This window comes from Crocodylus siamensis, chromosome 5, assembly GCF_052110815.1.
Source record: "Crocodylus siamensis isolate JL-2025a chromosome 5, ASM5211081v1, whole genome shotgun sequence".
NCBI lineage: Eukaryota > Metazoa > Chordata > Crocodylia > Crocodylidae > Crocodylus > Crocodylus siamensis.
Genome location: NC_143399.1, coordinates 129,212,725 through 129,238,732, shown reverse-complemented (window position 1 = coordinate 129,238,732; position 26,008 = coordinate 129,212,725). Strand labels below are relative to the sequence as shown.

At 40.1% G+C, this 26,008-nt stretch overlaps 1 protein-coding gene across 4 annotated transcripts in view; it reads left to right on the top strand.

The window, feature by feature from the left end:
- Positions 1–26,008, top strand: part of FBXL2 (F-box and leucine rich repeat protein 2) — an 85,536-nt gene that overhangs the window by 33,447 nt on the left and 26,081 nt on the right. For 2 of the 4 annotated variants that reach the window (XM_090050343.1, XM_090050342.1), the window contains 3 exons: positions 16,421–16,475; positions 17,672–17,746; positions 22,482–22,576. In XM_090050343.1, coding sequence (XP_089906469.1) covers positions 16,421–16,475; positions 17,672–17,746; positions 22,482–22,576 — 225 coding nt within the window. Of the gene's footprint in view, positions 1–16,420; positions 16,476–17,671; positions 17,747–22,481; positions 22,577–24,593; positions 24,790–26,008 lie in introns of those variants that run through there. The other 2 variants (XM_090050345.1, XM_090050344.1) reach the window with 1 other exon arrangement.

Below are 26,008 nucleotides of genomic sequence, written 5' to 3'. Positions count from 1 at the left end.
CCCCAGCTGACTTCCTGCCCTTTAGGCGGGGGGCTGGACTTGATAATCTTCTGAGGTCCCTTCCAGCCCTAACGTCTATGAAATCTATGAAGCTCTTAAGAGTCTAAAGTGGTCAGTTACTGTACATATTACTGAAACTTAATGGTTGTTTTTTTGGATGAGGAGAAACATTACTTTTACTCATTAGAGATTTGTTCTCTTTAAAAGTAGTATCTAAGGCCACATCCAGATGTCTGCAGCACCACATACCTCACATTCAGCTGTGAGTAGCCTGGGGGCGTTTTTTGAGCCGTGAATATCCAGGGGTCAAAACTGCAAAACAAAACAAAAACGGGACAGCTTATGTGATGGCTGCATGCACTGCTGAAAACCGTAGCCTGGGTGCCTGGAGCCACACTCTGGCTGCTGGCTAGGCTCCAAATGCCAGGATAACCACTGCTGCAGCCCCAGGAGGCCCTCAAGACCTCAAGTAAGGCTGCTGGGACCAGCCCAGTGCTGGCCCCAGCTTCCTCTATCCCACGCGGGGTACCCTGCTGTGTGCCGAAGGGCTTGTGGCACAGGTGTTCCCTTGGGATAACTAGTGGCTTGCTGAGGAACCAAACGTCCACGCTTGTGTGGACACAGGCTAAGGTAAAAGCAGAGGAATAAGTTGATAGTATTAAAACAGGTATTTGTAGAAAAGAGTGAATTTTGTTTGGGCTGAAACTAGATACTTTAAAATCAAGTAGACAGCCTATTCTTTTGAGATTTGTAACATTGTTTATTTTAGTTGTGTAGCAAATCACCATTATGGCAAAAGGAGATTTAATAGAATCACAGAAAAATAGGGCTGAAAAGCTCATCAAGGTGTCATTTAGTCAAAAGTCCCTGTTTAGAGAGGGATCACCCTTGGTTTTCTATCCTTACAGTCAAATGTTTGCCTAACCTGCTTGTTAAGACGCTCAGGGTTGGGGAGTCTACTACCCCTCTAGCTAATATATTCTAGTGTTTAGCCACCCTTAGGTAGAAAGTTTTTCTTGATATTCTCTCAGTCTTCTCTTTTCCAGACTAAATAATTCCACTACTTCCAATCTTTCTCTGTAAGTCATATTTCCTAGACCTCTAATCACTTTTGTCCTCTGCTTGACTCTTTCTAACTTCTCCACATTTGTTGAAGTATAATGCCCAAAACTGAAGTCAGTACTCCAGGTGAGGTCTCACCAATACCAAATACAGACTTCCCTTGACTTGTAATGTTCTTATTTGATACAGTCCAGTATTCCCAGGGGAAGATCCAAGTGGGATTAAGTGGTACAGGAGCAGCCTCACTTTGATTCCTGCTCCATGCAAAATTTCAAACTGCTTGGTGGTATTTCTATTCAGGCAATTGACTTTAAAGCTCATTATCATCTCCCTAATTCCTGTTAATCTCTCTTGACTCCTCCTGTTTTTTTTAATGGTCTTGATGTTCCATTATTCAAACTATCCTTCTGTAATTGCTGTTTATTAGCCATTTCTTGTAATGTCTGTCTTCTTTTTCACAGCTCTATGGATAGTTTTTAGCTTTTGCTAAAAACCTTAACTCAGATGTGGTATTATTAATTTATGTGTAGAAATGACTGACAGGGAAGTATTGGAGGGACTGCTCCAAGATGCTCAAGAACACTTGATTTTATTTTATGAATCTGAATAAAAAAGAGACATACGTTTAACTATAATGACTACAGGAAAATTGAAACTTTTTTTTTAAACTGTTTTGACTATTTTTTGCCTAGTTTGTTTTGCTTTTTAAAATTTAATATGTAATCCATCAATTTTAGTGCACATTCCAATAGATGTTTGTTTTTGCTTTGATTTAAAAACTGAATAATAGTGTGCTGGCCCCATAGCATATTAGTAAAGTACCTAGTTTCTGTAACTGGAGAAAAATGTGTTGTGTTATGTGATGACACCAGCTGCACCCCCACTCCCTTATCAAAATTCTAGGTTCACCATAAGTATGTCATTGGCTTTTTTGATAACAAGAGCACACTGTTGGCTCATAATCATTTTATACAGTCCACTATAACCCCCAGATCCTTTTCTGCAGTACTATAGCCTAACCAGTCACTTACCAGTCTGTATTTGTGCATGTGATTCTGTCCCAGGTGCAAGACTTGACATTTATTCTTACTGAATTTTGCTTAATCAATTTTAGACCATTTCTTCAGTTTATCAAGGTCCTGCTGAATCTTAATTCCATCCTCCAAATGTCTTCAACTCCATCCAGATTTGCTAAGGATGAACTCAGTTCCATTCTTGAAATCATTAATGAAGATAATACTGGTCCCAGGATGGACCTTGAGGGACCCACTTCATGCTGTTTCTCAATTAGATATTGAGCTGTAGATGACTACTTTTTGAGCTTGTTATGTAACCACATTATAGTAATTTCACCTAAACCAGGGTTGTTCAACTGGTCACCCATTGGCTGCATGTAACACACTAAGGGCTAAGTTGCAGTCCCTGAGCTTCTGCCCAGCCACTGCTCCCCCCCCCCCCCCCGTCTCTGGGCTCCCCTTTCTCTCCCAGTTGTTGCTGCTTATCTCTGCTCCAGGAAATGGGACAGTGCATCACAGCATGGGTGGGAGAGCAGAGGATGAATGTGGGGGTGGTGTGATGCAGCATGAGGAGGACATGCACGTGCAGTACAGCAGTGAGCGGGAAAAAGCAGTATGGTTATGTAGTGCAGCAGAAGGGAGGAGGGCTTGCAGAGTAGGAGTGGAGGGAAGTACTGGGGGCGCTCACAGTGCAGTGGGTGGGAGTAGGGATGTGCAGGTTTGTAATGCAGTGGCAGAGAGGGATGGGGGTTGTATTAGGTCCTCAGTGCTGTGGTGAACAGGAGGCATACAGCCTGCAGCCTGGGGGAGGGGGGTCTAGCTTACTCTGGTGTGGCCCATGAGCATGTGGGCCCCTGCTTGTGTGGCCCACATGGCATTTGTTCTGTTGCTGCTTGGAGGTAGGACTGTGTTGCTTTAGCTTGATATAATGATAATGTCAGGAAAAAGTGTCAAAAACCTTGCTAAAGTCAAAGTATATCACATCTGCTGATCTCTTTCCCATCCCCTTCCCCACACTATAAGCCAGGGGCGGGCAATTATATATTTTGGGCAGAGGGCTGCTTACTGAGTTTTGGCAAGCCATCAATGGCCACATGACAGGCAGCACGGGGCAGATAAGTATTAATTTTCTAAATTTTTTAGGGGCCCTGCAAGCTGGTTAGACTGGCCTAACAGCCCCCAGGCTGCATTTTGCCCACCCCTGCTATAAGCAGAGTCCATTTCTGGGCTTGAAAAGCAGTCAGGTTGGTCAGGCATGACTTGCTTTTGGTGAATCTGTACTGGCTCTTCCTATCACCTTGTTCTCCTCTAGCTGCTTCAAAACAGATCGGTGAGAACATGCTCTATAATCTTTCTGTAGAGGTCAGGTTGGACTGTCATTCCCTGAATTCTCTTCTCTTCCTTCAAATGTAGGTGCTGTATTTGCCCTTTTCCAATCATGCGGGGACCTTACCCTCCACAAGTTGCCAAAGGGTGCAGCTCCATGAGACACTACTGCACAGTAGTGTTGGTGGGCACTAACCGTGATGTTATGCTACTGTGCAATAGTGTCTAGGAAAAGAAAATGCGGGGATGCTACCACACAGTAACACTGATTACTGTGCAGTCATTTAGTACTTGGTTATGCAAGTACTAAATGACTGCGTAGTAACAACTGTGCAGTCCACCACTTCTATAGATATGGCCAAAGAGAGTAGCTAATGGTTCTGCAATTACTACAGCCAAATTTTTTTCGGTACTCTTGGTTGCATTCCATCCAGTCCAGCCAACTAGAAAACATTCAGCTTCTTTAGGTAATCCACAACCTTTTTTTCCAATGTTTTTGGGCTGCTTACCTCTTCCCTATGTTTTCTGCCAACTGCACTTATCAACTGATAGCTGCTCTTTTGTGGTAACAGTCTTGGAGGCATAATGGTCTTGGAGCAGTGATATTTCCTACCTGTCCAACTGATTCTTCTCGTACCTTCTAGAAATTCCTCCTTCCTCCTTTACTTGCTGGTGCTCAGCAAATCTACTCTGAAGAAGTGCTAAAACGCAGCTTGGAGAAACTTCCTACAAACTCACATTCAGACTCCTCTGTTCGCTGGGTTGTTGCCAGATTTGTCTTGCTGAGAGGAAGTTACACTACATCACAACTGTTAATGGCAGGCCAATTTTTTGGGTATATTAGAAAGGCACCAGGTGGCCTTAGTAGTTCAAGAATAATTGTTTTTGCAACAGGAGTTTTATTAGATGCCTAATTAGCATAAACAATGTAAAATCTACAGTGCCCTACAAGAAGATGGCTTTCATTTTTCACTAAAAAAAATATTCCTTCTTTTTACATTATAAGAATGATATAACAAGAGTAAACAGAGTAAACAAGTACTCATTTGAAAGTGTAAAGGGAGTATTTGATTTCTCTCTGGTTTCAGATTTCACTGTAGTTTTTTTTTCATGGTTTTGTGGAAACTTGGGAAAACTTGATCAAAAAGGGACTGAGGGTGGTTGTCAGCATGTCCGTGGTTGTCAGCGTGTCCGTGGAGTACCCCCTCTATTTTTGTGTTTCCTTCCTGCCACAACTTGGAGCTTAAAGAAATAAAATTGGGAGGAAGTGATTGTTACGAGAGGAAGCACCTGCAGGAAGTACCACGCTGAAATAACTTGGTTTTCTCCTTTCTGCTTTTATTCAGTGGTTTGCAGGTTTAACAGGGAATTCCCCTCTTGTGGGGGGGAGGGGGTAATCGCAGTCTGAAAGGTTAATCCTTGGTCTCCACTGGGTCACCCTCTGTGCTCAGCAGAGGATCTCCGGCCCCTTACTTAGGACAGTAAGTGAGGTAGTGTGCCTACTTGCTTGTGGCGACGTTGAAGGATCAGTGTTCACAGGGTCCCTTCTGTGTCCCCTGCCCTGCGAAGGTAGTCTCTGGGCTTCTCAGTCTGGCCTGAGTCCTCGCCCGCTCCCTGTAATTGGAAGAAAGTAAAGGAAAAAAAAAGAAAAGTTTCCTTTTGTTCTGTTCCCGCCACTAATTGACTAATTAGCATCTTGTTACAAACGCTGCTTGTCATCTTTTGCTGTGCGGCTTCAGTGTGCAGGCTCCACGGCTCTCCCGCGATCGGGGCTTGCTTTCTCAGCCCTCGGCATCCCTTTTCCCTTGGGGTCCTGGAGTTACCTGGACTCTTCAGGGGTCTGGGCGGGGGTCATCCCTCCTGCTGCCACTCCGGTTCAACGTAGCGTCCCCGATCCTTAATGCTGGCTGCAGCTCCAGCCCGTGGCATGGCTCTGCTTCTCCCTACGCTCACTGGCGTTCCAGTGGACTCAAGGTAAGATACGGCGAGGTCTGGGTTCTGAGATCCCTCTGATCCTACACCAGGGTCCCTCTTCCCAGATCCTTCTCTCAGGAGGGTCTTCCTCACAGCCCCTCTCTCTCTCTTTATCTGTGGTGCCCGAAGGCTCCTTTCTTTTTCTTCATCTCCTTTTTATCCTTGGGGGTTTAGCCACCATTGGCTCCTTAGGGCCGGGGCCTGCCCCATGGTGAAATTATTTCCAGCTGCCCCCTTTCCCTTAACAGCAGGGTTTCAATGAGAACCCTGTTACAGTGGTAGTTATGCGTTAGTCCGTATTTTATATTCTCAACATTTGTACTTAACCTAAGTGTCTAACTACAACCCATAGTTCTGCAGTGCTCTTCATTTAGCCTAAGCTAGTCATTAGATTCAGCTAACATTGGTATAATACCAGCAATGATCTGTTGATATGCAAAATAAGTTCTTTATATCAGTAAGTAATGTAATGTATGTAAAACTTTCTAAACAGAATGTGATGTAAAGTGATGTATGCAAACATTTATTTGTGGACACTGGTCAAAACGAATTGGTCAAAGTCTAGATGGAGTTCCATGAGTCAGTATCAGTCACTTGGTTAGCAAGAATCATAACCTATTAATTAAATAGACAGCCTTGACATTAATCATCCAGACCTTGAAAGTTAATGCTTATGGATGCTAGCTGCTAGCCGTACCATGATTTATAAAGTAAGAAATTTTTCTTGATGCTGCTTTGGCAAACCACTTCACACAACTAATGCTCTTGTGTAGCAAAATGCCTTGTAAAGAACAGTCATAATAAAATGCTGTAAAGGTGTGGCAAATGAAAAAAGGAACACGTGAAACACCTGAGAGTTCTGCAAGTCCATATGTAGCAGGCCATTCTTTCTCAGAATGCAACAAATGAAAGTCACCCTTTAGAATTATATATGTTCTTTTCTGAGACCAGATCAATCTCTGTCATCGCTACCTTCTTCCTCATAAAAGGTGCATGATAGGAAGAGGCAAATCTTGATGCTGTGAACAAGTTCAAATTCTTCCCACTCTGCCTGGAACTTAATTTCAAACTGTTCTATACTGCCAAATTTGAGTTGACTGTGGTGATCATTTGGCTGATTTTCCAAGCTAAATCACATTGGCAACTTTACTTGAATCTGTTCTTGTTCCATCATCCACAAAAACACAACTTGAATCCTCCTTGCAACACCTCTTGGCATTCAGTATAAGTACCTGTTGTTATGTCATTAGTACTCTGACCTTATCTACCAGCTCAGCAAGGACTCCAGACAAGAACATGGGAGTGGTTAAATTTGTGCGCAAGTATTCAGAGGTCAGCTGAATATAGTTCAGGCTTCTGTAATTTGAAAAGGCCATGGTTGGGGTGAAGTGGACAGTTGGCACCTCTCCTGAAGCTGAGGCAGTGGCAGAGCTTGCAGAGCATTGTCTTCCAAGGGCTGTGCTGCAGACAGCTTCACCAAGAGATGTGTGTATGTGTTGTGTTGCACTGCACAGTCAGGAGAGGCCTGGAGCAAGTATAGTGCCACAAAAGCTGCGAGCCAAAGGGATTATATTAGTGCACAAACCTCTGCAAGCTCAGTAGTGCCCTTCCTCCTAACTGGGAGGGAAATGTGGAATTTCTTAAAAATAAAACTCATGTCTTTTGCGTTGGGCAGTGGACCTATGGAAAAAATTAAATCATCTCGATGAAGACAAATGAATCGCACTGTTACAGTGACTAACAGCTAACAGTGAATAAACCTTCCTGGAACACCTTATCTAGTGCTTAAAGAGGGGGCGAAAAAACATTGGACTTGGTGTCTCAGTTGCATAATATCTTAACTGACAAGGTGGTTCAGAAGTTAAATGCACCAGATCCAAAAGGAAATTCACCAGTTGACAAACTTTTTAGAAAAAATCTAACACTGCTAATGACTTCAGAGATTTTGAAAGAAAGGTGTCTGTCAAACCTTCAACCTATGGAGGGAAGATCTGTAGAACACAGTATATCATCCGTTTAACCTTCTCATTCTGGTGGGGCTGGAGACTGAATAGATTTTGGAAATAACTCTTTTGCCAACTATTAATAATTAGGTGCTTTCTAAACAGTACATTTCTGCAATCGGTTGTTTTTGGTATAAAGGTTAATTATGGAAAAATCCCTAACCTTCAGTATAGTGTTTATCTTAATTATATTTTTCCATATCCTGTTTTTTTAAGCTTTAATTCTGTATTGATCTGTAATACCTTCAACACTTTTTACCTTCTATCTCCTGGTTTTTTCCTACCCATTCTGTTCTAAAAGTTAGTTTTTACTACAATTCAGTTGCTCATGTGGGGGAGTGTTCTCTTGCGTACAATTATGAGTTCTCATTTCAGCTATCAGTAATGCAGAGATTATATTTGTATGACAAAAACAGCTGAGGAAGGATGCAGTTTTGTCAAGACACAAAAAATGGGTATAAATGTGGAAAAAATTGCCACAGGACTTGCCCTAAAACTTTATGAATTAGAGCTAACTTCAGCAGCATAGAAGTATTTGGATATAAGGAGAATGGAACACCTATGTATCTTACTAGACTGGATTCAAACCAATTGCAATTTATTTTATTTACAGTGGGCGTTTCAATGCCTGATGCTACGTCACCATAGGAATGTGCTATGGCACTATAGTGTTCAGAGGTGTCTACATGTGACGAGCAGCTACTTCGCTGTAGTGGCAAAATCCCCCATTATAGTGGACTGCTATGGCAAAGTAGCTGCTAAAAATAACTGTGTGGCATGTGTTTAGCACAGTACAGGTGTTACTGTGCCGTGCTTTAGTACTTACATTTGGTACTTCCTTTTTCAGAAGACACATTGTGTGTGTCTACACATTGCCTTAGCTGTGGAATCCTTTTGGAAGTACTAAAGCACGGGTTTTCAACCTTTTTTTAGCAAGTGTACTCCTTGTGGTGGTGGCAGCTGGATGGGGTGCTGCTTGCACACGACGAGCACTACTGCCAATTACTGCCCCGCACTGCTGCTGCAAGTCAGCAGCCCATGGAGCCGCATGTGCAACTGGCTATGGGAAGGTGGCATGGGGTGATGGCAGCGGCAGCTGCCATGTGCGACCCCCTGCTTCTTCCCCCCCAGCCCTGCTCCTGGGAGTGGGCATATAAACGCACTTACCCCTCGTGCCATTGAGACCCATGTGGTGGCCCAGCAGCCATTCAGAAGAGCAAGCTGGGGTGGGGAGTGGGGATGGCAGTATGCCATGTGGGGCAGTGGTGCCTGGCGTACCACTCCCCCAGGTAAGAGGCGAATGTAGTAGGGGAGATGCTGCCATGGAGCCCCAGGGCACACTCTGTCCTCGCCTGCTCCTGCCTATCCCCAAATACCTTTCTAAATATCCCTAGGTGTACACGTACTCCTGGTTGACAACCCTTGTACTAAAGCATGGTGCAGAAACAGCGTCACCATAGGGCACTGTGTAGACATGTCCAGAGTGTCTTCTGAAAAACATCAGGGGATAAGCAAAATAAGTAGTCATCAGTCCTTCCTTATTCATATCAAGTGGGCATATTTTGAGAGGGGTTCCACTAGAATGTCTATGTATTAGGCCTGATTCTGTTCAACGTTTTCATTGGCGATCAGGAAATAAACACAAAATCAGTATTGATAAAAGTTGTAAAGGGCACAAAGCCTGGTGAAGCACTACTTAACTATGAGGACATGGCAGTAGTGCAACATAGATTTCTCTATACATTAGGTACATTCAAACCAAATGCTCAATAATATAGCCAAATGTGCAGTGACACATCTAGGACTATGGAATGAAGGCCTTTCCTATGAATGAAGGACTGTATTCTAAAAAGCAGTGGTAGAAAATTAGTTATGGGTCAAAGTTTACAAGCATCTCCTGAATTTGTACTGTGATACCATGTTGCAGATGAAGCCAGTTATGATCCATGGTAGCAACAGCAGGCAATTTATTACTTCTGGACAGAGGAATATTCCATACTCTTCTGGTACATACATTTTTAAAATGAAAAACAAGCAAAGAAGAGCTATAAAATATGATTCCACAGCTAAGGAAAATGCCAGAGAGAGACTTGGTATCTGAATCGAATTGTGAATTTATCAAAAAGAAGATTGAGGCATGACTCAGTTTGTGTGTTTTATGGATGAAGAAAATACTGGCTTTGAAGGGCTCTTTAATTTAGCAGAGCTGCATGCTAACTAATAGCTGGAATATTAAATTAGACATTCAGATTAGAAATAAGGAACATATTTTTAATAGTGAAAGGGGATTTATCATTGGGACAAACTACAAAGGGAAGTGATGGATTATCTGTCTTTTGGGGTGTGTCTACACAAGAAGTTTACTGCAGAGTAGACTAATTAGCTCCGTAGTAAACATCTCGTGTCTTCACGTGTGGTCCTATTGGGTTGTAGGAAACTAACTGCAGCAGAGTGGTGCTTGTAAATGCAAGTACTATTTTACTGCAGAGTTATTTAATTAACAGCAATATGTGTAGATGCTGACCTGGGCATAAATGGCACTCAGCCCAGCCAGCTCCTCTGCCGCCCAACATCTGCCTGAGCCTGACCCCCCCCGAGCCTGGGCCACACTGATGCCACCAGCGAGAGCCCGGGCCTGATCCCTGTAACTCCTGCTATGCTGGGGCAGCTGTGGCTGGAGCCTGGAGGTCCCCCTGGCTGCTGCAGGGGGCAGAGCAGGGCAGGAGCAGCCCTAGTCTATTCTTCCCTAGCTCAGTTTGCTGCTGTCCTGGGCACACATGTAGATGCTATGCCCTGAAGTAGTTTACTGCAGTGCAAATTGCTCCACAGTTTATTCAGTCACATTAATTGTGCAAGCCCTTGATGTCCTCAGATCAAAACTGGATGCCTTTCTGGAAGATCTGTCTCAATCAAATATGTTGTTAGGTTCAGCACAGGGCCAGGTAAAATTCAGGAGTCTGTACCATATGGGAGATCAGGTTGGGTGGCCTTCAAACCTAAATATATGGATCTTATTTTCAGTTTCTTTGTGTTAATCCATGTCAAATACTAAGTGGAAATGAATCCTGCTGCTAGATGGCTTAATGTCCATCTATGTAGCTGTGATTATGGAGTGTTGATGCATTGTAGGGCCATTAGTTGTCCTATTTGGTATTTTTTGGCCACATCTACACAAGATGCTGACTGCGCGTTCTTACTGCTCAGTCATTTAGTACTTGCACACACAAGTACAAAATGACTGTGCAGTAATCAGCATTATTGTGCAGTGAGTGTCCCCACACAGCTTCTTGGTGATGCTGACTGTGCAGTAGCTCATTACTACTGTGCAGCAGCGTTGCATCACAGTTTGTGCCACGTGATGCAACTGCACAGTAGTAACGAGCTACTGCGTAATCAGTGTCTCGTGTAAGTGCAGCCTTTGCGTACTCATAGGCTGTGCTGGTGAGAATCCCTAACTTGAGAACCAGCATGTGAGAGGTACTTTATACTTCTCAATAATCACTTTTCTCTTGTTATTTTGAGTTTTCAGACCTGATAGCCCTTTTCTTCTTCTCCCTGGCTGGTTCTTAGTAAGGAGTTGTCCAAGGAAAGTTTAATACCTCCAAGCTGCTAAATTATTATGTGTGGAGCATTGTAAAAGAACAGTGTTTTCCAAATGCATAAAAGATAACTCCCTTAATTCTGAAGAGATTAAATTGAAATTGGACAAGTCTTGAAATATACAGTGTTGGTGCAAGAGGGCATCAGTAGGCAATATTGGTGAAGGGATAGCATTTGAGAGGTTTCATGGAAAAATGTGGATTTTGATAAAGGGATTGAAAGACTACGGGAAAGACTATTCAGTGTGTTGGAACTAGAAAGTTCTCTGAAGTACCCGAGTCATTAAAATTACTTTAAACTTGAGATGAGAGATTTCAAAGACAAATGAGAAGATCAGGATATAGTGAAGGAGGAAATGAGAGCAGGGATATACATTTGGCATAGGCAAGTTTGTGCAGCTTCTGCCATGGTTGACTGATGTCAGCTGAGGAAGAAACTGTGGCTTCCATTTAACACTCTGGACTCTGACCACGCTTGTTGAAAATTTGCAGTGTTTCCTAATATTGGTTTGCCATATTCTCAAATTAAGAGGCAGTAGTAGAATTGCCTATTTGGCATGCATTCCACAGTGACAAATGGATGGGAGATTTCCTTTTCAGAACAGATATTAGTCACTTCATAAAGGTCTGAAGCCTTGTGTGTTTGAGGACTATGCCATTGGCTTCATTGGAATTTGGATCAGTTCCAATAGCTTTTCTGTAGACCAGAAAGAGTGGAACCAAGTTTATGTTGATTGGCTTTTACCTGAGTCAGTAACATTGAAGGCAAATAACTACATAATTGATTTTTAAAGATTTTGTAGACATTAGGGCTGGAAGGGGCCTTGTGAGATCATTGGGTCCAGCCCCCTGTCCAAAGGGCAGGAAGTCAGCTGGGGTCAGATGACCCCAGCATGATAATCATTCAAATGCTTCTTGAATGTTGCACTACTTCTGGGGGGTCTATTCCAGACTCTAGAGACTTGGGCAGTAAAGAAGTTTTTCCTTATATTCACTCTCAAACAGTCTTCTAACAGTTTGGACCTTGTCTTCACTTGGGGTGCCCTGGTAAACAGACATTCTCCCAGGTCCTGATGCATACCCCTGATGTACTTATACACTGCCACCAAGTCCCCCCTGAGCCTACGCTTCTCCAAACTGAAGAGTCCTGTGCCTCTCAGCCTTTCCTCATAAGGCCTGCTCTGTTGACCTCTGATCAAGCATGTGGCTCTCTTCTAGACTCTCTCAAGCTTCTCCACATGCTTTCTAGTGTGGAGCCCAGAACTGGATGCAGTACTCCAGCTGCAGCCTCATCAAGGTCGAATATAGCAGGAGGATGACATCTTGGGTCTTGCTTGAGATGCATCGGTAGATGCAAGCTAGGATTTTATTTGCTTTGCTGGCTGCAGCATCACATTGGTGTTTCACATTCATCTTGTGGTCAATCATGACCCCCAAGTCTCTTTTGATTAGCAGTGCTGAGCCTATAGGTATGATGTGGGTTCTTTCTCCTGAGGTGAAGGACCTTGCATTTCTTTATGTTGAATGTCATCAGGTTTTGATCTGCCCAACTTACAAGCCTGTCCAGGTCGGCCTGAATCCCCAGCCTATCGTCTAGAGTGACCACACTTCCCCATAATTGATCTCCAAACTTGGTATTGTCTCCAAACTTGGCCAGTTTGCTGCTGGCCCATGTTCATCTTGGCATCAATGATGACTCCAAGATCCTTTTCTGCCTCTGCACCAAGAAGGGAGTTCCCCAGCCTGTAGGTATGGTGCCGATTGTTCCTTCCCTTGCACCTTGCACCATCACCTTGCACTTGTCGGTGTTGAATCCCATCCTATTCTCACCTGCCCACCCTGTAACCTGTCTAAGTCTGATTGCAGCCTATTCCTCCCTTCTAGCATGCCCACATCCCCCCACATCTTGGTATCCTCAGCAAATTTGAATAGGGTGCTGTTACCCCCTCGTCCAACTCGCTGATGAAGATGTTGAACAGTGTGGGTCCGACGACCGAGCCCTGTAGAACCCCACTGCCCACATCCCTCCAGGTTGAAAATGACCCATCCACTGCCGCTCTCTGGGTGCGGCCCTCCAGCCAGTTGGCGACCCATTTGACTATGTGGGTGTTGACATCACAGTCCCCCAGTTTTCTAATGAGAACGGGGTGAGAGACAGTGTCGAAGGCTTCCGAAAGTTCAGAAAGACTATGTCCACTGCTACCCCTGCATCTAAGGATTTGGTGACCTGGTCATAGAAGGCCACCAGGTTGGTCTGACAGGATCTGCCTCTAGTGAACCCATGTTGGTTGCCCCTAAGCATAATCTCCCCTGCTGGCCCCTCATGGACATGTGCCAGAATAATTCTCTCAAAAAGCTTACCCAGGATTGGATATATTATATGCAAAAGAATAAGGTCATATATTCTGACACAAACAGTAGAACATCAGAACCAATAGCTAAAAAAATGCCAAGTAATGGGGTTCAGATACTCTTTTCTCATCTTCCTAGATCCCTGTATCATTTCTTTTCTCTCTCTCTCTTTTTTATAGTAAAGTATATTATGAATATGAACTTTCAAATACTGGTCTTCCACTCTTTTTAGGACTGATCTGTTGTCCTCAAATAGTATGTCACAGCCTTTCGTTCATGAAAACTGTGAAGTCAAATTTACTGAAATAATTTGGATAACTGCTTTGTATATCACCATCTGTAAATCTGACAGAACCTTCCAACTTGATTCAAATGGTGTTAGTACAGGAGATACAAAACTGAGGAATTCTTTCCTGTCGTATTGCAAGGCTCATTTTTTTGGTCATTTGGGGGGAAAATTGATAGGATTGGAAAGAGGTTCATTTGGATCCTCAATCAGTATTTCTATTAAAAGAATTTCTGGTTTTAATATGATGTTTATTTGAAGACCTGAATGTATTTAATTATATTAGAAAGTTTTATTTTCTTATTGAAAAAACTTTTTGAGTAGATGTTAAAATAATGAAATAAATGTAAAAATGCTTACATTATAACATGCGGTGTACGTGTTATAAAGACATGCATTCTTCTGTGGAGGTTACATGGTCAGTGGATTTAATTTGAAATTGTGTGTTTTTGTGTGCCTAGATAACATATATGTAGCTGCATAATTGCAGTTTTTGGCATTTAACATGCAGTTTGGAATTCTGTTTGATCTGGTGGAATAAAATTGCCCTGCACACATAGTTTCAGAAGTACGATGGAGGAAAAGGAGGCATCCTTCTGTGTTTTAGCCGCTTAGTCCCGCAGGTAGGGCATTTGCCTTCAGAGTAGGAGACCTGAATTCTAGGTACCTATTACCCAAAAATAAATGTGAATTTTCTAACAGACTGCTCCAACCATTAGGTTATGGGCTAAGCCTGTCCTCTCTACACCTGTTCTCTTGAAGCTGGATCCACTGCTGCTTATATTTAGTGTTCATAAGAGCAATGGAAAAGTTCCTGTCCCACTGGGAGCAGGGCCCTTCTAGGCAGTATGTGTCACACTGAGCCATATACTCAGCCATGGCGCACTGAGCCATATACTGGCTTAGTTTCTTTCTCTTGGTCCTATATGTCTCCCTTGTCCAGGGCCAACTTCAAAAAGAGTGCTGTAGAGGGGTCTGTATAAAGCTTGGACTATGGCCTGCTGCTTAGAAAAATTTTCTACGACACAAGAAATGCAGGTTCCAATCCCCACTGGATAAAGGAGGCCTAGAACATAGATGTTCAGCTCCTGCCCTAACCACTAGGGTAAGAGGGCGCCTTGCTCCAGACTGCACTGTTGCTGAGCCTAAAACTTTGGAAGTTAGCTGGCGATCCTATTTCGTGGTGCAGTCCTACTGTTGCTTGCTTAGTGGACATGGACAGGTGAGTGCAGAGCTGAATTGCAAACTACATAAGTGCTAGTAACTGCCATATAAGCACATAAAAAGAAATAAGATTTAAGCCAAAATGCTTATATGTGGTAATAGACTATCAGGAAAGATGAGCAATTTGAGATTGGGTTGTCTGAAGTTGGCAATTTAAGAGGCGTGATTTTCAAAGGAGTTAGCACTTGTAGCTCTTGTTCACTTCCATGCTTACTGTTGGTGCTCAGCATAAATGAAAATCTGGTCTCTTATTTTGATGCCTAAATATGGATTTAGACACCTATAGTTAGGCTTCTAAGGGTGCATCTGCACGTTCATTAATGTGCTGTAGTGATGGCACATGAAGTTTAGTACTTGTATAAACAAGTACTAAATCAATGCACAGTTACTGGTGCTACTGTGCAGTAGTGCTGGTCCATGGCTTTAGTGATGCTACCTGCGCCTAATACTACTGTGCAGTAGTGTATTAGCACAGTTTTTGCCCTGTGCAGTTAGCATCTTGTGTAGATGCACACTAAGATGCCTAGAGAGTGTTGCTCAAAAATTTAGATGTGAAAAATTAACATCCCTTCATCAGCTTTATTTGCTCCTCAATATCATTTTAGCATAAAGGTATGTTTTAAGATAGTTACGTTGCTGATTATCCACAAATGTTGATTTTTTTTTTTTGGTAAGCAGCTAATTTATCACTGATTTACAGTGACATCTCTCTATTATACCGAGAGGCACTAGTAAGTATGGTATAAAGTAGAGCATAAAATATATACTAAAAATACTTCTGGATTGGAATCTGCATTTTAAGCTTAAACTAAGATCCTTTCCTCCCCTGAGAACACACCTCTGCCTCAAGCCAGCTTATATTTGGAAAATGCGTGCAGAATTCAATAGTTTTGGTAGGCAGGCTTAGAGGACTGGTATCATGATTAGATCAGTAATGCCAAATACTGAATGTCTGTGTCACTTTATTTCCTGTAGAGTTAAAAAAAAAAAAAAAAAAAAAAGTTGTATAGTATTTAGAAGCAATGTCTGTAATCAATTAGAAATCTAGACTTTTTCTTATAGTAGTGTTTAGATTCTTGAGTTGTGGCTAATCATAAAGAGTATAAGTATCCTAATTATTGTTCTCTAAACTCAGAATTCTGGTTTTTTGTCTGTATTTTTGGTGGTACTTATTAACAGGTTATTACATAATTAAATATATATGAACTACTGTCTCATGCTGAAAATCATTTTGAAATTGACTGCTGGTGGTACTTGCTTGGAATTCATTTATCTAACACTGTACGAAAAAGCCAAAATTCAGCCCTCTGCATCCATCCAGGCTAGCAGAACTACACTGGTTTTGCTATACTGGAGCTATGACATCAAGGGATCCAACCACAGAAATGGGTCTGTTTAGTCAATATGTAGTTATATTATCAGGCTACACAACAAATTTCTAGTATAGTTAAGTTAAATTTAATGTCTTACGTACTTTGAATTATTTTCATATGATTATAAAACAGTGAACCTATATATTGGACTGGATTAGTAATAAAACATCAACATATAATGCAATACTTTTTCTTTTCTTCCTAGAATATTTTCCTTCTTGGATATAGTTACTTTATGCCGATGTGCACAAGTTTCCAAGGTACAGTATTCACTTTAGTTTAGACATTTGTGCATTGAAAAGAACTATTTAATTAATTATCAGTAAAAAGTAGGCGGCAGATGAGGGCCTTAGAGATCATTAAAGGAATATTTCTGTTGACTTTAATGAACAATGGATCAGAAACTATGGACCCAATCCTGCCTTCAGAGACGCGAAATTAATCACTAAAGTATTTAAAATGGGAGGGAAGGGAAGGGGACGGGACAGGAAATGTCACAGTACATGCTGTGTTTCTGCAGAAAGGATTAAGCCTTTTTTGGCATAATGGCACTTGTTTTTAAAGCTTGTGGCTGTATTACAACATTTTTCAGATTTTTTTTTTTTTTTGCTTAAAATTCCTTGTAGCTTTTGTTAATGTGCAACGTGTATTTGAGGAGTGTATGCATCATTTGTGTGCCACATAATGAAGGTATTGAGATCTACTAGTAGTAGTAGAGTAAAGGGGACACAAAAGAGGACAATAGAAAAAGCATGTCAATACATATTTATGTTCAACTAGTCTTAATTTTGCCTGATTGAAAAATGTTTTATTTTTACATGAAAAATGTACAAATATATACAACAGTATTCATATGCTGAATTATATTACTGAACTTCCTTTATGTGTTGTTTGCAAAAGCAGAATTTTTAATTTTACATCTTTTTTCAGAGAAAGATGAAATGTTAACTGTAACCGTTTTACTCCTCATCTTTGCAAACCCAGCCTGTTATTTCATTAGATTTCGCAAATTAGCACCAGGTTCTGTTATTCCCTCAGCTAAAAGTAGAGTGCTGCTGAAAATAATATTGATGCTCCCCCATCATGCTTTTTTTGTTCTTTCCCCAGCAGCTGCCACATGTTAAAGTACTCAGCTCTAACCAAAATAATGTGAATTTACTAAAATTGAGGCTCATATTCTTGTATAATACAGTATATTTATGACTCGAATGTAAATCAGCATATGTGTGCACATCTAAGCCAGAATATGATCCTTAAAATCTGAACACACATAATCCTAGGGTTCAAAAGATTATCCCACAAAATTTGCTTTAACTACCTACTTCTAATTACTAGTCATTTTAATTTCATAAAAATACTGAGAGTTCAGCGCACTGATAATGTTGATGGGGTGGGGGGAAAGGTTATTTATGTATCTAGATTGAGAAGGTTTATTAAACATGTATATGTTTTTTAGGCATGGAATGTCTTGGCTCTAGATGGAAGTAACTGGCAAAGAATAGACCTTTTTAACTTTCAGACAGATATAGAGGTTAGTAGTATGTTTACCCTTCCAACATTCTTCTTAAAGGTAAACAAATTATTTTAACTATTCTGTTAATCTTTTTTATAACATACACATCTTAATTTTAAAATACAATAAGTTAATGCTCTGAAGGAGTGAATAGAAAAAGCAAAAACTGTATTTGACTCAGTTTTTTATGTTTTGTATCTGAGTTTTGATCTTCAGCCAAATGTCAGATAATTTATTTTGAAGTATTTCAAGCACATATGGTATTTACAAAAAAGGTATGGGACTGACAGCATAGAACACTTAAGATTTCTGTTCACAGAAAAGGTATTTATAGAGAATGAAACTGTCCCTCTGAGGCTCTTTAATTCTAAGACTCTGAGAATTCCTTCTAGGGTGTGAAAGGTTTTATTTTAAGTTTTAAATTGAATTTTATCCCTGTGCAGTCTCAGGCATCTTTCTGTGAGTACCATATTATGTTGAAAGTAGGATAGACATCCATTAACTACGAACTGGGAGTTTAAATGACAACTTCAGTTCTTATAGGCTGCTCAACTGGTAAATAACTTTTATTTGGGCTGATATGGGCTGGAATATACATGGCCCTGTAGTTCATTATGACTTTTGTCAGCAGTTGATTCCCAATCCATATCATAGATTTGAATCTTGGCAGAATCTGAAAATCAGGGAGATGTCTATGAAATCTTTATCCACATATAAGAAGAGGACTAGAGCAGTATTGTATTTGACATGAAACATGACTTTGTTATAAGTGACCAGTATACCAATGAATAAACCACGTGTGTCTTAAAAAAAAATTTTTTTGAGGGAGAAACTCAGAAGCTAGGAAGCATAACTTTACCTTGCCTTACCTGAATCTGTAAGGTATATTTAGTGAATCTGATGCTAGGAATCCAGAAGGAAGTAGTGTCTTTCTCCTTTGGATTCCCTGTTTCAAGGTTTAAGTCTTCATCCTATGTGAAAAGATTACATAGCTAAGTACAGACAGTCAAAAAGCCCAAGACTGAATTGATTATATCTTTGCAGGTTAGTCTGAGACGCACAGATAAGCAAGTGAACAGACATTCACTTTTGATTCCAGAAATGCAGCCATAAGCCTGCAGTGGCCCAGGCTAGAAGCTGCGGGGGGTGCTAGAGCATGCCACCGTGCTTGGCAGGAGCAGACAGCTTGGGCCAAGGCATCCTGGGATGCTGGGGGACTGTGAGTTAACTTGAATCTGGAGGGGATCTGGGACAGAAGTTCAATAAACCAATTTAATCTAAATCAGTTAAGTCTGATACTACATTCATCCAGGTTTATCTTAAACTGGTTTCAGCCATTTTGAAAGCAGTTTATGTGCACTGAACTTCTGTTGTGATACAGATTTGAACTGCCTTCTGATCACTTATGCCAGTTCATGTGTAATTTCTGTCCCTAACCCATATGATGATTAATGGGTACATTTTGTTAAACATTGTTCAAAACTTTAAAAGTCTAGGAATTCGTTGTCTAGGAATTCTTTCAGTACTACACGGTTATTTAAATTGGAAGCTACTGATTTGTGCTTTAAAAAGTCAACATTAGATATTAGTGATAAATGAGGATTGTATTGACATGAGGGACCAGATTCGATAGTCTGCTAGCTTTTAAGTATATTAGTACAGGTTGGCAGTCATTAATGGCATTTCTTATTCATTTGCCCATACACATGTTGACAACACTTCCATTTCTCATTTGAGGATTACTAATAATCGCTTTCAGGGCTGTAGGTTATAGCCATGTTGGTCTAAGTACATAGGCAAAGTTATTTGGGTAAATCTGGTATCTTTTATTAGATCAACTCAGATAGTTGGAAAAAAATTTTTTGCAAGCTTTCAGTACCATTAAGGGTAATTGTACCCAAAAGCTTGCAAAGAAGATTTTTTCCAACTATTTGAGTTGGTCTAATAAAAGATATCAGATTTACCCAAAGAGCCTTGTTTGCCTAATAATTACTTTAGAACTGTGCCTTTCAAAATAATCATTGTTTTCACATGTTGCTGTTGTTGTAATGCAGATCCTTTGAGATATGTAGAATGGCTTGGGAATGTGGCTAAGATGAAGTTGGGATCTTTTCTATGTGACCCTACTGGGGGTAACGTAGAAGGCCCTACTGAGTTCCTATTGTGTCATCACACTAAAATCTAATAACCCAGTATCATGATATGGTTTATTTTTTAGTGTAGGTGATCCTTTTATTACTTAGATCCAGAAAAGTTGTTTGGGTCAATATGCTGAGTTTGAGCACATAAGAAATTTCAACTTATCTTTTTATTTATTTATTTACAGCATGTATCTAAGGCTCTAAGCACTTTACAAAACCTTACCAAAATAATTCTAATGACCCCTTAAATACAGACATTCACACAGGCATAACGATAAGAAAGAAAAGAGCTCACTGGATATCTTTCCAACTCGAAAGAGCATTATTTTGAATTATTGTTTTTAAAGAGCCACAAATTGCAGTCTTGTTTATTCATTATTTTTTACTCACTGTTACTTCCCATTATGTCATAGTAGTGACATCATATGCAACATCAAATGGTGCTTGTCTGATGATAAAAGTGAAGAACCATTGTTTATTGAAATCTTCATATTAAACACTCATTTGGTAGAGAATACAATTAATGAATAAAAATTGATCTTGTGTACTGCATCTGGAAAAATGGACTGCCTTAAATGTAAGCAGAACGTTTCAGAGGTTCCCATGTATGACAAGGTGAGGTACTGAATATGAGTTGACAATGGACAAGCACTTGTATTTTGCAAGTTTCGTAAACAGTGCCAAGAAAAAGACAAATTTAAGTTACAGTACTAATTTTCTGACATACACCTCCTGCTTTCAAAGCACTCAATACTTAATGCTGGAAGCGCCTATATGTTTTTAAATATATTTTGCAGATTGCCTTTAGGTGAGCAACAGACTCTTTCAAAGGAGCCTAAATTAATTCTTTAAGACTGATCGTTTGTCTAAGTGTTTTTGTATTGGCATCTATCATGAATGACAGATTTATGCAGGCAAACTTTTTTTTACATGTACAGATGAATATTCATAGGTACAATTTCAGGTGAGTCTTTAAAGCTTGTTTTGAAAGTTTGACCCGTAGAATGTTAAAGATGGCTAACCATGTTTAGAAGTCATGTGACTATTGAATTTATAGATCCATAATCTATGCCAATTATTGGCCACTAATTGAAAGTGTAATCTTATTTTTAAAAAGACATATGGTACGTCAAGCTTCCCTTTGGTTTGGAAGATATTCTCAATAGGGAGACAATGACTGATGCAGTGTAACTTTCATCCTGAAACTATTTTTAGTTAGAAGCCTATAACTTTACTTCATCCGTGTCACTGTAGGTTAATGCTGCCCATTATATACATATATGTATTTAACAAATATGGACTTTATTTGGCATTTAGGGCTTTTTTTTTTCATTTATGTTGAAGATATATTATAGTTAGTTTATTGTGGTGATTTCTTTTTTTTAGAAATTTCTAGAAGTACTTTTCTTAGAAGCAGTGCTGATAAATCAGAGCTGAGCCAGCTTTAAAAACTCCTATCACCTCAGGAAACATTATCAGTTTTAGTTTGGTTAATGTTTCATTGCTCTAATTCATTCATAAGTAATGTAAACAGTCTGTTACTGAGGGGCAAGAACTGAAGCATCCTAATAGAACAAAATGTAGACACATAATGTGAGCTGTTTCTGCAAGTAGTGAATTACAAAGAACTTGTATATTTGTGGAATTGTATATTTGTTTCTTTCACTTCAGAACAATTGAAAGCATTCAACACAGTGAAGAAACAAAATTTTTGTTATATGATCTGTAATTTTAAAAGTATTACCTGTTTTTTTTAATTTTTGCTTTTCTTATGCACTTAAGTATTCAGTCTTTTAAATTAAATGATCAATGTTGTAATTATTTTGTTTCTGTAGTACATTAAGGTTTCAATTGCCTTTTTAAAATTAGTGTATGTTTAACTGATATCATGGTCAATGATATATAAACTTCTGTTTTTTGTTTTAATTTGTTGTTTATTTTCCCCACAGAAAATTCAGAGCAGGAAAAAGGGATGTTTTATAGTATCATAATTCACTTTAAAGGGCATTTTAAGAATAATGCTATTTTTAGTTTGCATGTTAAAAGCATTATGCCATTCAGTAGTTAGACATAAATAAATAGTGTCCTGGAGCTAATGCCTGCAAGTTTTGAAATGCAGAGTGCTGTATACAATATATGTATGTCCAGGGGCTAATGTGGGAAGAGTGGGAGAATTTGGCTTAAATTTATGTCTAACTGTAAGGTCTGGTTCTACTGTTAGATAGCTGAGAACTCAATGGGGCATCAAATGTACATCCATGTTTGCAAGATTGGGGCCCAAATATATATGACTTTATTTCAGCAGTCTTTTATTGTTAAGTTTTTTGCTGGGACAGTAAGGCTAAGCCATAAACAGTAGTTTTCTTTTTTCTAATGTTGCTAAAAGGTTCAGTCCAATATCCCATAGACTTTAGTAGGAGTGTGTTCATTTAATTCAATGGGAATTGGATCCACATCTTTAGTAAGCAAGTGTATTTCTCAGTAGAGTTAGAAATTTTTGTTCTGAACTGGAATGACTGGGATCAGGGCTTAACACTCAAATTTTGTATTTGTTTAGAATATTAGATGTGTCAAAATAAATATATTAAAGCTTTCTTAATATCTAATTTAAGGGTCGTGTGGTAGAAAATATATCCAAAAGGTGTGGTGGGTTCCTCAGACAACTCAGCTTGAGAGGCTGCCTTGGCGTTGGAGACTCGTCCTTGAAGTAAGTAAAAACTTGGAAAGTTCATCAAAACATTTTTGCATATATCTTTTTTCTAAAAGCAGGATTCGGTTAGTCTCATAATATCTGCACATATGTAGCCACTAGAGGTGCACTGATACAGCGATCCCATATCAGATCGGCACCAGTATAAGGAAAATTGACAGTATCAACAATTGGCTTTTTTTGCTGATGTGGCTGATAATGCCACTGATAAATGCCCTGTACATGCACAGCTGCAGAGCAACACACAGGTGGTCAGGAACACAGCCCAGCAAAAGATTGAGGCCCCCACCACGCTCTTTCCCTCTCCACTCCCCTTTCACCACAACAAACTTACTGGCCAGATGCTGCTCTCCCTGGTACCTGGCTGCATATTGGATCAGCTGATATGGCTCGTTAAAAATCAGCCATTGGTATTGGTCCAAAAATTCTCTGTCAGTGCACCCCAAGTAGCCACCAAGAGAGCAAGCAAGAAACAAGAAACATAACTAGTAATGACTTAGTGAGATTATTTCCTTAAAATTAAATTTTCTTAAAATTCCTTTCTTAAAAGGAATTAAAAAATTAGAAAAGTGTCCTTTGTAAGACAGGTGTCTATTTCATTCTCTTGTTATTGTTTTACTGTTGCTTTTTAAAATATTTTTAATGATTGAAAGTATAACATTTTTCTAGACAAGCTAATTGGCATGTTTACAAAATAACTTTCTGATGTAAATATTCAATGTGTTTGAATAGTGACCAGGGCAGGGAGAAGGCCCTGGTTTCTAACCTGGACCCTTGTTCCCAATGGGGCAGAAACTTCCTGACTTTACTGCTTTCCATCCATTTTATCCAATGACTATTAAATGCAAGGAGCAATGGCTCAACCACCAAAGGAGCACCAGATCGTGATTAATGACTGAACTGTGATGGTTAAGGCACTGTGCTGGGAAGCTAGAGAGATGCAGGTTCAGAACCCCTTTGGGCAAGTGGGGCCTCCCACTTCCCAGGCAAGTTCCTTGATCAGCAACTGGAGCTAAAATCTGCTACCCCCAGCATAATTTTTACTGGAACTTGCACAGAAACGCAGCTACATATGTACCCATGTACCCATAATTAACACATTCAGGCTAACATGTCCACAGCATAAAGCAGTGATCAAAAATAGCCAAATAGATGGCTAGAAAAATGCCACTTAGATGTGCAAAAGGAAAAAAAATTCTACCCTAAGACCATGTCTACACAAGACGCTACTGCACAATGATTACTGTGCATTCATTTAGTACTTGTATAAAGCTAGGGTTTATGCTAGTATAAACAAGTACTAAAAAATGCGCAGCAACCCAAGTTACTGTGTGGTAGCAATAGCGAATGCCTTTTTTGTGATGCTACTGTGCAGTAGCCTAGTACTACTGTGCAGTAGCATTGCATCACTGTTTTTACCATACGATACTACTGCAGTTGTATCGGGCTACTGCTCAGTCAGTGTTTCGTGTAGAAGCTCCCTAATCATTTTGATTCATGACTACTGCTGCTGAGAGAGTTCTTTGGACTCTATCCAGTAATCTCTTTTCAGGAATTTCCTCCTAACATTGGCAGAATGGGTACTGATGGCTCTTCATATGTGAGGTTGGGTCACACTTCCAATCAAAAATCCCCTGTATTTAGCTGTATATAATTTTGCCAAACTTTGACCATTTAGGCTGAAACTTCCCATGCTGAATATCTGCTTTGGACTGAAATGGTTATTGAAACTTCAGGTAAAATGATTTCAGTCGCCTCTGGAAAAAATAATGTGTTTGTTTTATTGAGGAAGCTCCAGCTTCTCCATGCTTTTGGTAGCAGGGAGTTGAATCTGAGATGAAGGTGTCACCGCTGCATTATAGATATGAAAATTTGCTCAAATTAGGCCAAGTTATAAATGAACTTTTGAAAGAAAAGTTCAGTTCATATATAGTCAGTAGAGATTTGTTAGAGACTAGCAGTTAAATCCTCTAGAGAATCTTTCTGCGCCTGAGTGTGGTGTATCCTATCACAGGTATTATGCAGCAGCTGGACTACACTCCACATTCTGTTTCCTGGGGATGCTGGAGCGGAGGAGGGGCCTTTATTTGCACTTACCTCTTGGCTGCTGGGAGCCACTTTGGTGGCAGACAGAGGAACTTTGTTCTAAGTGCTCCTTCTGATGTGCCCAGGCAGGAGTGGAAGGACATAGCACAATTTAATGGAGAAAGGTGAAAAAACAAAAACTGATGGAGAAGGAAGAAGAAGAGATTTCAGGAGCAAGAGCAGAAGGACAATGAAGTTGGAGATGGTTGAGTAGGCTTGGGTGGATGAAAAGGGTGGATATGGGAGACTGGAAAGGGTGGGTTAGAAAAGGGGCAAAGAGAGGAAAGCTGAGGGAGGAGGAAGAGGAATAAACAGGAAAAAGACAGAAAAAGAAGGTTTTTGGATAGATGTAGGGCTTGTGGATAGAAGAGTAGAGAGGCAGGAGCCATGTTTAGTTGGGGCTGGGTTGGTTGGGATTGGAGCATAAGGGAGGAATGGAAGGGGATGGGACTAGGTGTAAGATAAGATCAAGAAATTTGAGATATGAAACAGTGGGGGAGCAAGTACAAACTCTAAAAGGACAGATGGCACAAACTTGGACTATTGGGGAGCGAATATAGGAGCGGAGAATATTGATGGAAAATGGATGGAAGCAGAAGGGACACAGAGAGGTGGGGTCTAAAGGGGTTGAGGATTGCAGTTTTGTGTCTTTTTGTAGATTTAGTTACATTTTCATAATGGACCATTAATTGAATTCTTCACTTTCTGGGATTTGAATGTGAGACAACTGGGGTTAGCTTAACAGACTTCTGAGCACTAAAATAGATTGTAATTATACTTAGCATTTTTATAGCACTTTATAGTTTGGAAAATAAGGCCTTGGGTATTGCAGATTGGGCTAAATTGGGTGAACACATAATACATTTGACCTTAATAGCTAAGTGTGAGTTCCCTAGCTCTAAAATAAGGATAACAACACCATCTAATTTCACAATGATGTTTTGCAGACACATTTATTAGTAATTGTGGAATAGTCCGATGTTATGGTGAGCACTGTGAAAAGGCCAACATGGAAATTAATGGTTTGTATGCGGTGTGAATTAAGTAAGTCCCAGACTATACTTTAAATGTGGAGAATAATGAGAACACTGAATAACTACCCATTTACTATATGAGCCAAGGGGGTCCTATAGTAAATATAGTCTGTATTTGTGTAATTAAAACTTACATCATAATGTACATGCCAAAGTGTCTGATATAAGGTTGCACAGGCTGCCATAATTCTGAAATTAACCAATTTATGGGTGCCTGACTTTGCAATGTTTTTTTAAAATAGTATTTTGGACATAATTTATATATAGATGTATACACATACTTTGATTTGATTTTTCTTACCATTCACTG